At 39.5% G+C, this 20964-nt stretch overlaps 1 protein-coding gene across 2 annotated transcripts in view; it reads left to right on the forward strand.

Moving 5' to 3' along the window:
• The window catches only part of HTR2A (5-hydroxytryptamine receptor 2A), a 64840-nt gene extending 55073 nt beyond the window's left edge, over positions 1 to 9767 (forward strand). For both annotated transcript variants that reach the window (XM_045978551.1, XM_045978552.1), the window contains one exon: positions 6073 to 9767. In XM_045978551.1, coding sequence (XP_045834507.1) covers positions 6073 to 6872 — 800 coding nt within the window. In that variant the 3' untranslated portion in view covers positions 6873 to 9767. The remainder of the gene's footprint in view (positions 1 to 6072) is intronic.
• The last annotated feature ends 11197 nt before the right edge of the window (positions 9768 to 20964 follow it).

Consider the following 20964-nt stretch of genomic DNA (forward strand, 5'->3'; position numbering starts at 1 on the left):
ACGTTTCTGGACCTCTGCCTGTCTGAAGACCATAGATTATAAGGAATTTGGTAACTCTTGAGCTTCACACTTTGTATTAGAAGGAGGAGTCCCAGCCCCAATTCCCTACATACTCAATCTCTCTCTCCCCGCAATATGACGACTATCCTGCAGTTTTCACCTATGGTGTTTTCTGTCAAACTGCTAGTAAGTCCATTCTTACAACATGAAAAAATTCAGCGTAAGTTAACATACAAAGGAAAGACAGTAGTTCCAGAGGACATGAAACCTATGAACCAAAATTCAGTCTCTCTCACAAGAGCCCTGAAGTATTTGTTTCTTTCCCCTCTACCTCCCACAAAACCAGAGGCCCTGGGAACTCCCACTGTCCTGTCCCCTATCAGAGGGTCAGTACTTAGTAAGGAACCTTATTCCCCAAGGAGACACCGTCTCAGAAGTACATTCGGTCCCGAAATATCGAAGTATAAAAATCTAGGATTGAGAATAAAGCATATGTTTCACAATCAGTGCTTCTGATTGAAGGCCATGCACCAGACTGTGGTTAGATGGGAAGCAGAGGTACAGACTTGATATGCACAGTAAGCAGAGCTACCCTAAAAGGAAGACACAAGCCCCAGCCTTCATGCTCCTGGGTGTCAATGTTTCCCATTCATTTCATTGTCTGGGTTTTAATGAAAATGCGCATGGAGGGTCCAATGCAGATAGTGAATCTTCACTATTTACCGCTCCTCAGAAAGATGTATTAAACAAAATGCAGAGTCACGTAGTTTAAGCTACTGTCTGTTTGATCATAAAGGAAATGCTTTATATGCAGAAATTTCAAGTGAGAGGAGATGTCAGGTCTCCAAAAGCAGCTATTATCAAACAAAGCAGCCAGAAAATTAATGCACTGCAGATGGCTATGACCGCAACCTTGGCTGTGAGCCAGCGTCTTCCTCTCTCTTGGTAGGAGAATGTTTTTGAACTGCTTCTTGTACTCACAAAGCTTCCCTATATGTTCTAGTTCTTTGACGTAAAATTCTTTCCCCTCTTTTACAGTGTATTGCTCTGACTCTCTAGATATTCTTTCTATAAACCCTCACTGACCCCTTACTAGCAGTGAGGCACTGAGAAAGAATAGTACTGTAGAGGTACTGTAGAATAGGACTGTACAAAAATGTAGGACATTTTTGTTATACGCAAAGAGGAATGGGCCATTTAAACAAATTAGTTTGATTCTTCTCCTCCAAATCAAGGACCCCCTTCCAGACAGCCTGCCTGTGCCTTCTTGCCATATCCATTTTAAAGTGGCTCTTTAGGGATGCCTGGGTAGTTCCGCCGGTTAAGTGTCTGTGTTCAGCTCAGGTCATGATCTTAGGGTCCTGGGATTGTGTCCCACATCAGGCCCCTTGCTCAGTGGACAGTCTTCCTCTGCCTGTCATTCCCTCTGCTTGTGCGCTCGCTTGCTCTCTCTCGTCCTCTGACAAATAAATAAAATCGTTAAAAAATAAAATAAAATAAAATGACTCTTTATCCCTGGCAACTAAAAGGAATCTCTACCTCAGTAAGATGGCTCCATCATCCCTTTCCATCCCTGTCCACAGAAGTTGAGCCATTCTGGAGAGGGATGTGTGTGTGTGTGTGTGTGTGTGTGTGTGTGTGTGTGTGTACGTGTGTTTTCTCCCAAACAAGGACACTCATCTGATTTCCAAATGATTGAAGAATTTTTAAGTAATAGTTCGGTGTTTTAAGTAATAGCTTATTCTGGCTGGGAACTGCCACTTACATAAATCACCAGATTGCAAACAAATAGGGCAAAAGACTCTCAAGATAGTAACTTCTTTTGCATTAAGAAAATGCATACCCAAGTGTTTAATAACAAAATAATACACCTTTTATTCACACAGTTGATTTTTGTTTATGTGTTATCATGACGAATAGTAATGGCTGCAATTCATCACATTAGAAAAGCGATCAACAGTTCTAGCAGCACAGAATTAAAACTCATTGAGGCCCTTTGTCACCCTGGCAGAAGCTAATAATTACATCATTATTAAAATGTAGCCAATAGCCAAAACTTTTTAACTTCTTTTGGTTTAAGACAAAATAGAACAAAATCAAATTAATGTATTCAATTTGAATAATTCTGTGGAGAAGGCTACTCCCATGTTTATCTACCATTGGCAGAACATCCACTCTGGACTAAGGACTGTCCTAGGTGCTTTGCATATTGGATTCATTTTATCCTCCCCATATCCTTGGAGGCATGTTGGTGCCAACCTCATATGATAGATGAGGAGCTGTGAGAATGAAGTAACCAGCCCAGCAGCACAGAGCCAGGACCAAGAATCAAATCCAGGTCTGTCTCATTCCAAAGTTTCCATTCTAGTCAACTACACTGAACAGCTACATTGTAGAACCTTCTAGATGAATACAGGAAACACATTGCACAGATACACGTTCAAACACTTGGAGGACAAAACATTCATCTTAGAAACCATTTCTTAACTTTTTTAAAAAGATTATTTATTTATTTATTTGACAGAGATCACAAGTAGGCATAGAGGCAGGCAGAGAGAGAGGGGGAAGCAGGCTCCCTGCCGCACAGAAAGCCCAATGCGGGGCTCGATCCCAGGACCCTGGGATCATGACCCGAGCCGAAGGCAGAGGCCTTAACCCACTGACCCACCCAGGCGCCCCCATTTCTTAACTTTTATGATCAAAAGCTTTCTGAAGGTTAAACAAAACTGGTGTGTGTCCAGAGTCTGAGAGGATGTTCCCTTTGGAGCCATAGTCCTTCCATCCCTTCCTGGCCCACAGAATGTTATCAACAGGCTGGGACAGAGAGGAATAAAGGAAATGAAGAGTCATTAACCACACTAAGTGTCCTTAAGACCAGCTCTGGTGTCATTTATCTCCGCCTTCCAAGAATACCGGGATGGCCTAGCCTGGACAAGCGACAAATACAGTCAATGAAGTCTGTGAGGATGATGGCAAATGTCACTGAGAAAGCTTCGAGTTAAACATTATATTAACCCAAGTTCAGGTCCTCCTTCTTGCAAGGATGGCCAGTGTGAGGGGAAGCGAGGTTAGGACAGCTGGGCCCATGGTTGTGTAGAGCCAAACTCTGTCCCAAGCACGCACAAATTAGATTATAGTGCCTGAAAGAAGTTCTTCCAGATGGGTAACAAGAGTCAAGCAAGCTGTAGCTCCCAACTCTGAACTGAACCTATGTTCTGGGCTAGATTGTAACCACTCATTAGACTCTGAAGGGTGGTCAGAAGCAGTATGCAGGACACTCCGTTATACAACTTTGAGGGAGGGATTAGAAAGAAACTTCATTCTGATGTTCTCCCAGGGTGCTACTATGGCATCTACCCTTTCACAGAAGAAGCAATCTTAAACTAAGTTATACGAAGTAGTTATTTGATTCATGTTTTTTCTCCTTCCTCGTTTCCCTGATGTTTCCTTTAGGGCATCACATAATCATGTGGAGAGGAAGGCACTCCCCCGCCCCCAAAAATTGTACAATGATGGGAGTGGCCAGGTAAAGCTCCCTTACATATGGTCCTACATCATGGGGGATAAATTAGCAGGATTAGAGGCCAAGCATTCCTTGTACTCACTTTGTTCCCTCCTCTGCCTAAGCCCTGTCCCTAAGGGAGGTGTATGGGTCATCCAAATTTCAGTGATGGAACAACTAACCATGGGCTCACATTTTCATGTCTTCTCTCGTCTTGTACCTAACTCTCATATTTGTCAAGAAAACTTTTAGCTGCTTATTTTTTAAAGATTTTTATTTATTTATTTGACAGAATGAGAGCAGGAAAGCACAGACAGGGGGAGCAGCAGAGGGAGGGGGAGAAATAGGCTCCCAGCCCAGCTGGAAGCCTGGTGTGCGGTTTGATCCCAGGACCCCGGGATCATGATCCAAGCCGAAGGCAGTTGCTGAACTAACTGAGCCACCCAAGAGCCCTTATAGCTGCTTATTATTTGTATTCCGCCGTTATGAATATTCTACTACTAAAAATATATAAAGATTTTTATAGAACAATTAGAAATATGAACACTGATTCTATAATAATATTAAGGAAATATTAAATTTCTATTTAAGAGTAGGATTGTGATAATATGAGGTTTTTAAAGAACGTGTAGCTTTTATATCTACATAAGAAAATATATACAGATTGGATGATATGATGTCTGGGATCTGTTTAAAAATAACATGGAGAAGTTTTAGCAGGTAGGAATATGGGTGAAACTAGATCGTCCTTGGGTTCATTATTGTTGTAGCTGGGTGATGGTTTCAATGTGCTAGGTTTGTTTTGGTTTTTCAGTGTTTTCTTTTGGTTTTTTTTTCTGCATATGTTATAACTTTTTGGTAGCAAAAAGCTTCTTTTAAAAAAGAATCAAAGACACGTGGGTGGCTCAGTTGCCAAGCAGCTGCCTTCAGCTTAGGTCATGAAACCAGGGTCCTGGAATCGAGCCCCACATCCGGTTTCTTGCTCGGCAGGAGCCTGCTTCTCCCTCTGCTGCTCCCCCTACTTGTGTTTGTTCTCCCACCCCATGTCAAATAAATAAATAAAATAATAATAAATAAATAAGAATCAAAATTACAGTTAAAAAATATAATTGGTGAGCTACTTTAAATTCACACTAGAAAATCATATTTTCTAAAAATGCTTTAAAATATGTGCAATTCTCTCTTAACTGTAGAGGGTTATAGAAGGAAGTGGGTGGGGGATGGCCTAGACAGGTGAGGGGCATTAAGGAGGGCACTTGTTATGATGAGCACTGGGTGTTGCATATAAGTGATGAATCACTAAAGTCGACTCCTGAAGCCAATATTATACTGTAGTCAACTAACTAGAATTTAAATGACAATTTGAAACATAATTAATTAAATATATGCAATTTTCATGATTGAATGTTAAATGGAAGAGGAAGATCTAAATCTGCACATAAAATACTGCATATACATGCATATTTACTCATGCATGTAAATGGAAGAAGAAACTACCTAAAATGTAAATTAGAATTTCCCCTAGCTGGCAAGAATATATATTACTATTCTTTATTCATTATTTCTTTCTTTTTCAAATTTTCTGAAAAGAAAATATGTTTACAAAATGATGAGGGCATTTTTATAAATTATACTCATGGCACAATGTTAGGAGAAAAATAGTTAGAAACTGTATATGAAATTCAATTATAAAATGTGTGTGAATGCTGTGTATGTGTGTTTATTTAAAAGAAATAGCATCATACTTTAATGGTGATTATCTCTGGATGGTAGGTGGCATCATTGGTCATTTTTATTTTTGTGTGAATGTATTTTATTCAATTAATAAGTAAATGTTGTAATCAGAAAAAAATAAAACATGAAGAGTTAAAGTTAGACTTATTATACTTCTGTTTTTGAAAGATTTATTTATTTATTTATTTAAGAGAGAGACAGTGTGCATGAGCAGGGGGAGGGGCAACGGGAGAGGGAGAGAGAGAGGGAAAGGAGCAGACACTTAACCGACTAAGCCACCCAGGAATCCCCCATACTTCTTTAGAAGTAAAGGACTATTGGGGCACCTGGGTGGCTCAGTGGGTTAAGCCTCTGCCTTCGGCTCAGGTCATGGTCTCAGGGTCCTGGGATCGAGCCCTGCACTGGGCTCTCTGCTCAGCATGGAGCCTGCTTTCCCCTCTCTCTCTGCCTACTGTTCCCCTCTACTTGTGTGCTCTCTCTCTGTCAAATAAATAAAATCTTAAAAAAAAAAAAAAAAGAAGTAAAGAACTATCTCTATAGGGCACTATAACATATGCATATAAGAAACCATATGTTATATATAGTTAATATATGTTTTATATATATTCATATAATTACAACTATATATAATGTCACTACTGTAACTATATATTAAATTTACATAATAACCCCCTAATCTCTGTAAGTCCAACAGAATTTTAAATTCTCACTGCAAGTATATAGTGAGCTTTTAAACAATGTTGATATAGAATCCTTTGCCTGCCACCATTATGTAGCAATGCTCCTCATGTAGACAATTCCTTCATAGGCATGTCTCATTTTCTGTCCAACTCCAGGTATCTCTATGCCAATACCAGTCTTCGGGCTACAGGATGATTCCAAGGTCTTTAAGGAAGGGAGTTGCTTACTTGCGGATGACAACTTTGTCCTGATCGGCTCTTTCGTGTCATTCTTCATTCCCTTAACCATAATGGTGATCACCTACTTTCTAACTATCAAGTCACTCCAGAAAGAAGCTACTCTGTGTGTGAGTGATCTTAGCACACGGGCCAAACTATCATCTTTCAGCTTCCTCCCTCAGAGTTCCCTGTCTTCAGAAAAGCTCTTCCAGCGATCCATCCACAGGGAGCCAGGATCCTATGGCAGGAGGACTATGCAGTCCATCAGCAACGAGCAAAAAGCTTGCAAGGTGCTGGGCATCGTCTTCTTTCTGTTTGTGGTGATGTGGTGCCCATTCTTCATCACGAACATAATGGCCGTCATCTGCAAAGAGTCCTGCAACGAGAACATCATTGGAGCCCTCCTCAATGTGTTTGTTTGGATCGGTTACCTCTCCTCGGCGGTCAACCCACTCGTGTACACACTGTTCAACAAGACCTACAGGTCAGCCTTTTCCCGGTATATTCAGTGTCAGTACAAGGAAAATAAAAAACCATTGCAGTTAATTTTAGTGAACACTATACCGGCCTTGGCCTACAAATCTAGTCAGCTCCAAATGGGACAAAAAAAGAATTCCAAGAAAGATGCCAAGAGCACAGATAATGACTACAGTATGGTTGCTCTAGGAAAACAGCATTCAGAAGATGCTCCTACAGACAATATTAACACAGTGAATGAAAAGGTTAGCTGTGTGTGAGAGACTGGTTGCCATAGCAACCACGGAGGGCACACTGGGCAAATTTTCACCTAATCTGGGGGGAAAAAAAAAAGAAAATAGGGAGACTGGAAAAAAAAATCAGGCCAGTCTAGTAGAACCAACAATAATATTTATATGCCTCATTTTATTCTGTCAATGAAAAAAAAAAAAAGCAGGGTTAAATGACACAAAATGTGCATTTCAAAAATGTTCTGACAGCATTTCAGCTGTGAGCTTTATGATACTTATTTTTAACATTGTAAATGATATGTCTTTAAAATAATTAGCTTTTATTGTATAAATATATTGAGGCCATAAATAAGTCTAAATTACCTTGTATTTCAAGTGGAAATCTTACTACTCTGTTGTTAATTCATGGCATGAGTTGGTTACCTATTGCTGTAAATAACAATAGCTATAACTAGTGAAAATTGGTTGAATATAATATAATGACCTCTTAAAGAAAAATCCTCTTTAAAACTTACTAGGCTACATATTTTGAACAACAACAACAAAAGACACTAAGGACAGTGTTACGAAATCTGTATTGCTAAGATAATTAAACAAAATACTTGACGACTTTTTCATTCCTGCTTTTTCAAAGATGTCATTTGGAAATAATCACAAAGTTGCTGGCATTTGCTGCATTTCAAGCTAATTCTTCTCAGAAGTGAAAAAGTTTTAAAATGTTATTTAATAACTACTGCTGCTTTCTCTTCTACTCTTTGTGCTTTATTCTGAATCTCCAATGTGGTCTTGTTTAGTGTCTGTTCTAATGGGTAAACTATCAAAAGGATAATTTAACATTACCAAATACGTTTCTAGAAACTGCTTCTCCTGAACAGCACCATAGCAGTGTTTGGTAACTCGCTCTTTGACGATCACACCGTGCATGCGCTCTTCTGACAGTAAGCAGTATTGATGTAACTGTGTCAAGATTGAGGAATAAACTCGGGTTTTCGGCTACTGACAACAGCAGAACCTTAGGACATCTCTGTAAAACGCAGGTGGCTTTCCTCTTGGCACCCATCAGGTAAATTGATGTTTTCAGATCAATCAATCTATATTCTTTACTAAAACTGTTCAGCTTTGGTCTCACAATCATCTACTGGGTCTATACTGTCTGTGAAGAAATGTCCCAGGTACGGAGGATATAAAAAGAATTAAAACAGTTTTCCTGCCTTTGAAGAAAATGACCTAACTGGAATAGTCCTTGTCAAAAATATTAACAGACATTTTGAGAATTGGTTCAAACTGTTTTCTTCTTACTTTGTTCAAAAGAAGGCTTGTTTCGACTCTGAGGGTAGTTTTCTCAATAAGTTTCCCGATTGGTTGCCAATAAATACCCACCAAGTAAGCGAGGGGCGGACACCATAGGAGGTCAAAATTGGCAGTTAGTTTAGAAATACACCACAACCTGGACCCAACCTGTCACTACCAAAGTTTCAAGGAAAATTTCTGTATTACTTCCCTAAAAATCTGATTTATTTCTTACTCACTGACACTAAAAAAGAGCAGTAATACAGTGTTTTGTAGAAAAGTTCGCTAAAGAGATAAAGAATTTAACAGTAGTTAATTCACCTTGATATTCCTCTAGATTAAATTATACATTCTTACTAAAATAGATGTTAGATGAGATTACAACATTGAAGAATTTCTATTAAATGAAAAATAGTTTTTTGCTCTAAGACATTTGAAAAATATTGTAGATTTGAAAACTGAAGAATGTGGGAGATGCCACTGTGTAATTTGGAAATGCTTTAAGGCTATCCAATTTAATTCTTATAGGCTGAAAGGTATGTATTCCAAAGCTAGAATTTACAGCAAACCACTTATACCAAGGCTGCATTTGACCTGAACCACTTTAATGATAATACCTTACTAACTGAGAAAAATACAAATGTTAAAATATCTCTGCTCTAAAGTATTTTGCCATAGTTTATAACTCTGCACATTGCATTAAAGATTAGAGAAAAGATTACAGATTCTATCCCCATTTACTCAATCTTGATCAGAATGAACATAAATACTGCCTGACTGATGTCTTTTGACTATATATATATTACAAATGTGTATGTTTTTTTCTTTCCATAAGTATCTATTCAAGTGTATATAGACAAACATGTATCTGTGTATATGTACAGACATGTTCTCATGCACTTTATTCGATATTTATATTTATATGGAGAAAAAACAAGAGTCATTAATGAAAACACTCAGTATATACACATGTTTGCATGTTTGTATCCTGTCAATTAAAATGTGAATTCATGTTCTAACGTTTCTATGACCTTCTATTGCTGTCAAAGCAGATTAAAATGTAACAGAAGTATCAGCTCTTTAAATAAACTGGAAGTTCGCCTAATTTTGTGGGAAGACTTTAACATAATTCTATAAGGGTGGTGATAACAGTGGTCCTTTTAAAAGCTGGGTGATCTTAAATAAAATGGTGGACCCTTTTGGACCCTTTTTCCATCTGGGGACTTTCTGACTACTAAGGCTTTCAAAACATGCCCACCCTACCCCAGTGAGACACAGTGCTTGAACGATATATGGATCTGTGAGTAAAGGACTCACTCCTAATCAATGCTTTAAGTTGAACAGTAGATTCTTCTATATTTAAAGAAAGGAATTAAATGCCATATAGTTAGGGGAAACACTCGGTTTAGACATACTTAATCTACTTGGCCACAGCGCCATCTCATGGTCATTTTTTAAAGTGCTACTGTAGCCAAATTGAACTAAGTTACTGTACTGCTTTTGGCAAAGGGTGCTTCTCCCATTTGTGCATCAACGAAACATATTTATAAAGTGTTAAATTATTCTGTGCCATATATAATAAATACAGTGAAGATTATTTTGTGTAATGATTTTAACCAAGGTGATTCTAAAAGATTTCAAGAAAGAATAATTATAAATAAAGTATACTCAAAAATCAATGTAATTTTGTGAGTCCGTAGTTTTGTCTGCTAAAGGGAGTTACCCAAACCTTTCGGCCATCAAACTAGGACCTCTGTGTATCACCCAGATACTTTGAGAGTCCAAAGCCTGTGCTCTGAGGTTCAGTGACTGAACCAGGATCAAGCTGGTTGAGTTAGATTTAAGATGGTGTGATCCAGTTTGCAATTATCTGCAGCAGAGAGATGCTCTATGTTCGGTCACTCCACCTGGTTCAACACAGCCCAGAAACACAGAGAACCACTGCTGAACCCACAACGGTGCACACTGCTACTAATGGGTACGTGTGTACACGTGTACCCCAAGACGAGCAAGGGGCCTTCACACACACGCGACACACATTTTCACAGTAGGTAACTTCAGTAATTGAAGTAAACCAAGAAAACATGGTATCACTGAATAAACTGGAAAGTTGCCCTGATTCATCATTTCACCTCTAAATGTAGGAAAAGTTTATGAAATCCAGGCAGTAGGTATCTTTTCCAAGCATTTATAGCTCTACGTATTGAGTACCTACCCTGTGCCAGGAATTAAGCTGGCTGCTTTGCTTGATTGAACTAAAGGAATCTTCACAACAATCCTATGGGGTAGGTACTGCTATTTCTTATTTTTCAGAGATAAAGAAACTAAGATTCAGAACAGTTAGTAACATATCCAAGGTCACAGAGTTGGCAAAAAAAAAAAAAAAAAAAACACAAAAAAGTGACGAGTTCAAGCCTGGGTCATCTGACTCTGAAGCATAAAATTCTTGTCCCTGCCCAATATGGCATGGGAGGAAAAAAACGCCAAATTCAGAACCAAAAGATGCAAGTTCCCATCTTAACTTGGTTTTATAACCTCGGACAAATCACTTAAGAACCCTGGGCCTCAATTTCACTGTCTCCAAGAAGGGAGCCACCAGTAGCTGACCTGGCTAATAGAGAGCGTCACTTAAATGAGGTCACGGCTACGGCTGTGCTTGATAACCTGTAAAGCACCATGTAAATGGAATAACTGTGTTGTTATTAAAAAGAAAAATACCCAAAGCCTGTTTATATTATTAGCCATCAGAGCAAATTCCACACAAAATTGTGGGCTAGTCAATATTATTATTCAACAGCTTCTACTATCCTTTCCGTGAACATTCTCATTTTTTCAAAACATTCTGTTTTGTCCATACCATGAAGCAGAGTTCCCTTCACTGGTATTTTTTCCTGCTAACATCAAAACTTATTGATCCATTGGTCCATTCTATGACCCATCCTATCAGGTTCCTCTTCTCTACTAGAGCCCCAATAAGTAATTCAAGCCGACAAACCACTGTCTATCACTGAGGTCCCTTCAGCTGTCCACCATGATCATAATTCATGAATAAAAACTTTAGCACCAGGAAGACAAGTGAGAAAGAAATTTAGGGACAAGAAATATTCTCCTGGCATCACTCAAATGACCCACAGGAAAACAAGTACTTTCAGAAACTTCATAATGTGTATGCAGTTTTATAACTTGACATTAAATTTTAATTCACAATCATAATGATGGAGGTATAGCTCAGTGGTAGAGCATTTGACTGCACAATCATAATGATGATTTTGAAGAAAACATGTGATTTTTAAGATTTAATTCTAAAATGAGAACACTAATAATACTACTGAGTTTATCGCAAGTTTTATAGTCAATGGACATTTGCCCCAGTAAATATGCAATAGGACAAGGGCGCCTGGGTGGCTCAGTGGATTAAAGCCTCTGCCTTCGGCTCAGGTCATGATCTCAGGGTCCTGGGATCGAGTCCCGCATCGGGCTCTCTGCTCAGTGGGGAGCCTGCTTCCTCCCCTCTCTCTCTGCCTGCCTCTCTGCCTACTTGTGATCTCTGTCTGTCAAATAAATGAATAAAATATTTTTTAAAAATATGCAATAGGACAAAACTCTATTAATTTTTATTATTTGTGCAGGTGGTTTGTTTGCAAAAAAAAAAAAAAAAAGGTTTCCTTATTTTCCCTTAATGATATATACCCCAGTCTTCTCCCTTTTTGATATTTAATGACAATTGTCCTTTGATATTTAATTAAATTGTCCACCTGAGCCAACACATTATGGGAAGTTTTCACACCCAGCTGGAGCCTCAGGCATGGGAGACTGAGGAAGGACACCTAGGTCCAGTCTGCTGCTATTGTCTGACCCTGGACAAGTCAAAATCTTCCTTTTCTTTTTTTTCAAGTCTATAATAAGGGACTATAATCAGCGATCTTTTCAGAAGGTCTCTTCTGAGTCTGTTTATCTCAATGTTCGGGAGTCCAGTCCAGGCTCTGATGAACCAAGACACAGCTTCATGAACAAAGAATATTTTGGAACAATTCTCATATTCTCTGAAATTCTTCAGATGCATTGCAAATAAATGACAACTATTACTCTTATATGGAAATCTTTTAGAAAAATCAAATTGTTAAGGATCCAAGGAGTTTCTAATGTATGAGACCAAGAGCCAGATATCAACACAAATGATTCCTACTGTGGCATTTTTCCCACCATCAGCCTTATTTCTGCACATTTTATAGATGGTACAAGATATCAGGTTGCTCTTAACAGGTCCAGGTTCCCTAGAGAACAAGTGCTCTCACTATTCAAGTTCAACTTCCTTGAAGGGTTAAAATTCAAAAGTTCAAAAAGATTGAGATACTATGGTGCAACAAGGATCTCTTTTTTTAAAGCTAGATTTTTGTTGAAAGTGAGCCAAGGTCATTTAAGTTTTTATTTATAATTAAGATTACAACATTTTTAAAGGTGTTTATTCTGGCTTCTAGAGAACAGCACAATTTGTACTTCCTGCCCTATATTTATTTCAGATATTGAAAGGCAATAAAATCCCATTATTTAGATGATCTTGTCTCAGTTGGGGTGACCCCAAGTACAGAGCCAAGACAAGAACTTGAGTGCAGATCATTTATGTGGCACGTGATCTCAAGAAACAGACAAAATAAGGAAAGAGGCAAAGTCTATTCAAGGGTATGGTATTAAGGATAGTACGGACAGTTAGGGGTCAATTCCACTAGCAGCAGCAACAGATGACTTGGAACCCTTCACTACAGCTGGAACTAAATTCAAAAGTGGGCCAAAAGCACCTGGTTGAGAGTTTGCATGAATGTTTTACCCAGGCAGTGATTAACTATGGTCTCAAAAATCAGTATGTGGGGCACCCACATGAGGGGTGGCTCACTTGGTTAAGCATCTTCTGCCTTCAGTCTTCTGCCTTCAGCTCAGGTCATGACCCCAGTGTCCTGGGATCCAGTTCCACATCAGGATCCCCACTCAGCAGGGAATCTGCTTCTCCCTCTCCCTCTGCAGCTCCCCCTGCTTATGCTCTCTCTCCTTCTGTCTCTCTCAAATAAATAAAATCTTCAAAAAAACCAATATGCATCCTCAATAGAAAGTGGTGTTATGGGGCGCCTGGGTGGCTCAGTGGGTTAAGCCTCTGCCTTAGGCTCAGTTCATAATCTCAGGGTCCTGGGATCGAGCCCCGCATCGGTCTCTCTGCTCAGCACAGAGCCTGCTTCTCTCTCTCTCTGCCTGCCTCTCTGCCTACTTGTGATCTCTCTGTCAAATAAATAAAATCTTTTAAAAAAAGAAAGTGGTGTTATTCTGGTTAGTAACAATATTTAAATGAACATCCATTCATAATGTACAAACACGTCTAAACTTATTACTAAAGCCCTAGGACCGGCAAACACATTTCCTATAGAATGAAAGTTGATAATTCCTTCCAGCTTTGCTAGAAGGTTCTGGATAGCCATTATCATTCCCACGGGAGCTGCAAAAGACCTAGAGAAGCTCTCTAATGCCCTAATATGTAATACAAATTCTCTGTATGAGTTCTACTTATTTAGCCTAAGTAATAGTTCTAAACTACTGAACTATAAGGAACAAAAAGAAACATACCCAATAAGTTCAAGAGCTAGAGGAGCTTAGACATCATCTGATACGGGCTTCTCAGTTAGCAGAAATGGTGATAAAGAGCCAGGGAAATTATGCCAAGCAGCATCAGAGGCCGCAATAGGATGGAAGCCTCACCTCCTCCAAACTCTACTTTTCCCCTTCTATATGCAAAGACGATCAAAGAAGTGCCCCCCTGCTCTATGGTTTATATGGCTTATTTATTCATATAACCAAAAATATATTTAAATTGGGTTGAGAGACCAGTGCCACAAACTCACTTATTCTCTCCATGTGTTTGTTAGTGAGGGTTAGTGAGGGTCCACGATGTGTATCTTATACCTCAGGCATCATCAAGTGTGGGAAATCTTCAGATGAAGTTGCTCCTTAAAAAATATTAAAAGGACATGTTTGGTGGGGAATTATCCTATCCTCTTTACAAAACTCATGTTTATGTTGCTGAACCTACTGGCTTTGTCACAGATTGACCTAGATGATATGTGGCTAACTCAACACTTACCCAATGATACTTTTTTTTTTTAATTTATTTATTTGACAGACAGAGATCACAAGAAGGCAGAGAGGCAGGCAGAGACAGAGGAAGGGAAGCAGGCTCCCTGCCGAGCAGAGAGCCTGATATGGGGCTCGATCCCAGGATCCTACAATCATGACCTGAGCTGAAGGCAGAGGCTTAACCCACTGAGCCACCCAGGTGTCCCCTCAATGACACTTCTTAAGACACTGCATCTGAAAGACATCCCTGCCACAAGGCCTCCACTCTCCTGCTGATGTTTTCACAGCTGCAGACCCTATTGAAAGCAGATCGTGGGTCAGTGGCAAAAGTATTTAAAATATAAAGTTTGTAAGTTAGTTCTAAAGGGGGAAAAATTAAAATTAGATGTAATGTTCAATATCACTAACTCTAGGCCCCACTATCAATGTTCTACCTTCTACAATACAGGTTCACATGGGGTATATAAAAAAGAGTATCTAAAAGACGGGAATTGAGTCAACAGAGATAACCAAACCAAGAAGAATATTTTTAAAAGAGGAAAAAAATGTTAAAAAGGAATAAAACAAAGTCAAAACGAATTTGCTCAGCATGTATACATTTAATAACTTACCTCTCTGATACAATGAATATGAGAAATATCTCTAAGTATTTAATTTCTAAAAATGAGATGGTGGGTTTTTTCCAGAACTAGCAGGAAACAGGAAATGTGAGTTATTCATGAGTGATTAGGAGTATGACAAATTTAATTCAACTAAACATATTCAAGACTGAAGAGCAAGAAGAGCGATTTGCATGAAAATGTCACGCTATTCTGAGCCTTCAGTTCACTTGTCTTTGATAAATTCATCCCTACACTTGTCTATGGTAGAATGTGGAAGCTCTGACTCACATTTGGTCCTCCACCTGTCCACCAGACAGACCTGACCAACTAGCACCATTCAAAAAGAATAAATCTTGTCAACCTTAGAACTTGATGCAAGCACCATGTTATCTCAACTTACGTTAAGCACAATAAATAAAACATTGGAACTATAGGTACATTTACGTAATAGTCTACTTTAAGAAATTTACTTAATGAATTTGAATTTGAAATACAAATTTGAGGGGCACCTGTGTGGCTCAGTCGGTTAGAGTGACCGACTCTTAGTTTTGGCTCAGGTCATAATCTCAGGGTCATGAGATGGAGCCCTGCATTGGCTCTGCAGGAAGTCTGCTGGATATTCCCTCTACTCCTTCCCCTGCTCACTCTCTCTTTCTCTACAAATAAACAAATAAATCTTAAAAAGAGAAAAAAGAAATATAAATTTGAATTTGCTGATAAATTTGAAAGACAAATAATTTCCCCCTTGGGGAAGAATATTTTTTTATTTGAATTCAGTAATAACTTATGTTGCTATTTGTCCTATTTGCCTCTAAGAATTCAGGCAAAATACAGCTAGCTACTTGTAGGTAGATGATAATGTGCATATAAACATAAATTACAATGTTCTGATCTTTTTTTGAAGTAGTGAAATTAAATCCAGAACCATCCAATCTACCTTCCTTACAGAAGGAGGAATGTAAAAGGAAGACACTGATGTTACTATTTATTGAGAAACTATTTTGTGCTAAGGGATTTCATATACGTAAGCCCAGTAATAGGTCTATCTGTATCTCATTGTAACTGGTGAGGAAACCGTGTCTCAAAGGGAAATTTGCCCAATTTGCCCAAGCTAAGGAAGAGAACCAGAATTCAAATTTGGATCTGTATGACTGTTAAGCTTTAATACTTTCCTAATTCCGTTTCCTAATTCCACTATGCCAAAGATTAGAAAACATTGTCAACAAAGGGTCAAATAGTATATATGTTAGGTTTTGTGGTCCATACAATCTGTCACAACCATTCAGCCCTGGTGCTGTAGTGTGAAAGCAGACATAAACAGCAAGCAAATGAGAAGACGAGACTGTCTCCCGTTAAAACTGCATTTACAAAAACAGGTGGCAGGCCAGATTTGGCCCCTGGGTAATAACTAGCTATTTCTGATCTACATTGTCCAGCATCAGTAATAATTACAACAAACACAACAACTAATAACATATTCTACCCTCCCAACTATTCATTTGAACTCTTACTGAATGCTAAATATTTTACTCCATCTATTAAGATACCATTTCATTTCATTTTTACGGTATCAACACTGCATTCTGTACAGAAGAAAACTAAAGATTAAGGGACTTGCTCAAACTCACACATAGTAAAGTGAAGCTGGGTTTTGAATCAACAGCCATGTTCTCAGCCACTTGCTCTGTTTCTTCTCTACCCCAGAAATGTAAGCACACATTTCCATTATGCCTGCATTATATCCAAGACTGCCCGGCCTAAGTTAATCAAAGAAAAAAGCACAACAGAACTTCAACCTTATTTAAGGGACAGCTCCTCCTAAATTCCCTAACCTACAGTGCAGAGTAGATTAGACATTGCTGAATAAACATAATTTTAACCTGTAAATATAGTTCATCATAATATGACTAATTCTTTTTTTTTTTAAGATTTTATTTATTTATTTGACAGACAGAGATCACAAGTAGGCAGAGAGGCAGGCAGAGGGAGAAGCAGGCTCCCCACTGAGCGGAGAGCCCGATGCGGGGCTTGATCCCAGGACCCTGGGATCATGACCTGAGCCGAAGGCAGAGGCTTTAACCCACTGAGCCACCCAGGCGCCCCATAATATGACTAATTCTTATATAAAGGATCCTTCCTGATCTTATAAGATATAGCCACCATATACTGATTGCTTTCTCTTCTCTTGGCTCACCTTTATGCCCAGAAAATATATCTAACATTAATTTCCTCTTAATGAAAGCTAAAATGAATAAGCCTATGTCCTTTACATCAGTCGAATGATGCTCAAGAATAAATTTCTGATATTTCCTTTCTACTTCCTGTGCTAATGAATAAAAGAATGAATTTGAACAGAGGAAAAAAATACTATTTAAATTGAATGTTAGAGGGTGCCTGGGTGGCTCAGTCAGTTAAGCATCTGCCTTCAGCTCAGGTCATGATCCTAGGGTCCTGGGCCTGAGTCCCGCATCGGGTTCCCTGCCCAGTGGGAAGTCTGCTTCTCCCTCTCCTACTTCCCCTGCTTTGTGTTCCCTCTCTCACTGTGTCTCTCTCTGTCAAGTAAATAAATAAAATCTTAAATAAATAATTAGTTAATTGTTAGACGTGCTGGTTCATTGAGAAACCTCCTCAAGGTCCTTCAGAGAACACGGAGTTTATTATCAGGAGACAGTAAGAACAAGTAAGCAGTAATCAAAAATATCAGAGACTTCGCAAAAGCCCAGAAAGAAAAGCCCAGTTTCACACCAATTCTGAGCTTACACAGGCACTAGATCTTCCACTTGATCATCCGTGGGACCCAGCTACGCCCTCTCAGCCTATTCCTCTCGGTGCCTCTTTTACTCTTCCTGTGCATCCCACTCGGCTCCCTTCTGGCTTCTTCTACTTATAACGCCTTCACTCATGGTCCGCCATGACCTCTCTCTACTGCATGGATGTCTATCTTCTATATCTGCCACTAGTTACTGGATCTTTGCTATACTCTTCTGTTCAGATTTCTAAAAGACAGTGATCAAGTTGGTCCAGATTTTCCCTATTTAGGCAGAGATTTTATTCTGAGCCCCTCTTATAGGCCACTATCACAGAATGGTCAGATGCCCTTCCCACTCCAATTAGCTGTGTGGTCTGTGCGGAATGCACACTCCAACTCCCACCAGATCCCTGGAGAGAAGAAGAATTTTCACACGAGGGGTTAAGAAATGTCCAGCACTGTGTCTATCAGCACCTTATAGGACAAGGCAAAGAATCTGTGGACTTACTATTCTGGTAAGAACAGCCGTCTCTTTCAAATAGCACTCCCATTTCTCACCTTACATTATTTCCCTTGTAATACAACCATTTCCAATTTTCTATCTGTTACCTAGACTATAAAATACAGTAGTCACATTTTAAAGAATGTTACCACAAAGCAAGCCAGCCAATTTTCTTTTCTGGGGCAATCTGCAAGACAGTCATTGCTAAATAATACAGAAGCTTAAGTACGAAATCCAGGAAATACAATAGGCTGGAGATGAACCAAACTCAATGACGCTTTTCCAATACTTGCCCTGGGAACTGTGATGTGATGACCACTACAAGTAACACCATGTACTGTGATTAGAATAGTCATGCTACAACCTAAAGAAAATTAGACAATTCAGAAGAAAAAATGTGCCAAACCTCAGTAGAAGAGAAAATTACTTAGTAGCTGAGTTGGAAACATTTATGTTATTGGGCATCCGGAGTCCTCAAACCATCTGACCCCTATATTATAAAGACATACCTAGGAGAAGAAAGGCACAGAACAACACAAGTAGCCTGCAGCCCCCAGTAGGATGCCCAGTTTATACCCATGATCAGAGAAGAGCATGGACTTTATTATTTGTAAACCAGAACTCTAAGAAGAAATGAGGGAATTAACTATAGGATGTTAATAAAAATAAGCTAATAGGGGCGCATGGGTGGCTCAGTGGGTTAAAGCCTCTGCCTTCGGCTCAGGTCATGATCTCAGGGTCCTGGGATCGAGCCCCGCATCGGGCTCTCTGCTCTGCAGGAAGCCTGCTTCCTCCTCTCTCTCTGCCTGCTTCTCTGCCTACTTGTGATCTCCATCTGTCAAATAAATAAATAAAATCTTTAAAAAATAATAAGCTAATATATCTTCCCTGCAATGCAGCAAGAATTATTTGAGTTATTCCGTATTTCTTAGATTCACAATAAAAAGTTACATTAGAGATCCTGAAGGCTTTATTTCATTTTAACAGTTCCTGGTTAGGCCATATGGGAGGCTGTATTTTAAATATAATGGTAAAAGATTCAGGAAAATATTAGAAAGGACATGGGCTTAGGAGTTACATAGACACTACTTTAGATTCTGCCTCTACTATTCACTGGCCATATGAGAAAACACTGAACCTTTGTGAGCCTCATCTGCTAAATGGGGATGATAGTATTTTGTGGAGTTGTAAGAAGTAGAGATAGATCATTGAACAGCATTGGACTATTCTAGATGATGACTATTAACATTACTAGCTAGAGAACAAAGGCATAACTCTACTTGTTACAGGGACCCACCTGATTGTCTCCCACACAAAGGAGGACAAAAATGAAGGCAAATGGGGTCTCCAGAGCTAATAAGTCATGGGCTAAATTTACACATGAGATCTGGCAAGGATCTCAATCTACTCTATCCCCATCTTGTTTTTCCCTTGGTGTTTATATAATAAGGTAAGTTATCAAGGAAAAAAGCAATCAACTATTGTTTGGGGCTCTCTTACCAGTATGGATTTAAAAGGAGTCATCTCCTTTCCCTACCTCCATCTATCTCTAAAGGTCCGAAGGCGTACTCCTGTGAGAGGGCTGGTGAATAGACCTGTTTCAGACCCACCAACGTCATGTCTATCAGAAGCACAGAAGACAGAACTAATGCTTTAAACTGCAGGTGGGGATGATGGCCTGAACCATAGTTCCCCTGAGATTTGGAAAATTGCAGGTTGAGCACTTCTCCAAGTGGAAAGAGCTGCCCTCTACCCCATCTAGAACCCTGGGACTTGGTAAGGCTTCTGTTGGGCTGCCAGAAAAGCAGATGCCTTGGCAAGGAACTCCAGGCCTGATGCAGGGATGGAGGGCAGAACCTTCCCACCCTTGCTCCTCATCACAGCCATAGCCATGAACATCTCCGAGTTTCTAGACTATGACCTTTGGATTCTTACAAAGTAAAAGAATGGACTCCCTGATAACAGTGACCAAACCGGACTTTTCTCCAACCTTGTGGATGAGGAAGGACGGCTCAGGGAGAGGAACTCAGGCCCAGATTTACTTTTATTTAGAAAAATAAGTAACTGGGGTTTGCTCTTGAGGCTCATTATATAAAGTAGCAATAAGAAGGTAGAATGAAGGAGAGTTCCATTTCCTTTTCCAAGTCTGTCCTTCGATGATATGATAGACTATCAGTCTTGCCTGCCCATGCAGAAAAAAGGCCTCACTCCATTCCCAGGAAGCCATCCCTGGGTAGAACAATCCTGTTCTAACAGTGGAATTCTTGTACCACTCACTGACATTTTCTTGGCACTAGCTCTCCAGCAACCTCAGCTCTCCAGAACAGAGTTATGGAGAGAAATGAGTGGAAAGGGCTTCTGAGTAGCCAAAGTCACCTTCATCAAGGCCATCAACACAAGTTTCTTCTTTATTGCATAGAAAAGGCCCTCAAACCCGGAAGCAGAGTCAGTCTGTCTATGTAGTAAGCAACATTACATCCCTCACACTTTCATGAACGTCAGTATCACTGTAAGGCTCAGAAGATGAGGTGCTCTTGACTATTGTCTGGTTTCTTGTCACAAAACTGATTTGGAACTGAAGAGGGAAATCAGGAGGAAATGGGATCTCAAGAACAGCCCATGAATGTGGCTCCATGGCCAAGGGGTAGACAGTAAAACCATAAAGTGGATAGTAGAAGAAAATCACCTTAGGTCTAACCGTTTCTTTCTACTACAAATCGTAAATGCTTCAAAGGCCCCCAAATAACAGTTTTCAGCTTTCAAAACACCCGGCAAGTTGGTTTAAAGTGCAGGTTTCACTTATGAGTACTCCTGGAATTTTCCTCAGGGCCATCTAGGGTCCCGGGAACTTGAAGTTTTTTT

Source organism: Meles meles, chromosome 14, assembly GCF_922984935.1.
Source record: "Meles meles chromosome 14, mMelMel3.1 paternal haplotype, whole genome shotgun sequence".
NCBI classification, from domain to species: Eukaryota; Metazoa; Chordata; class Mammalia; order Carnivora; family Mustelidae; genus Meles; species Meles meles.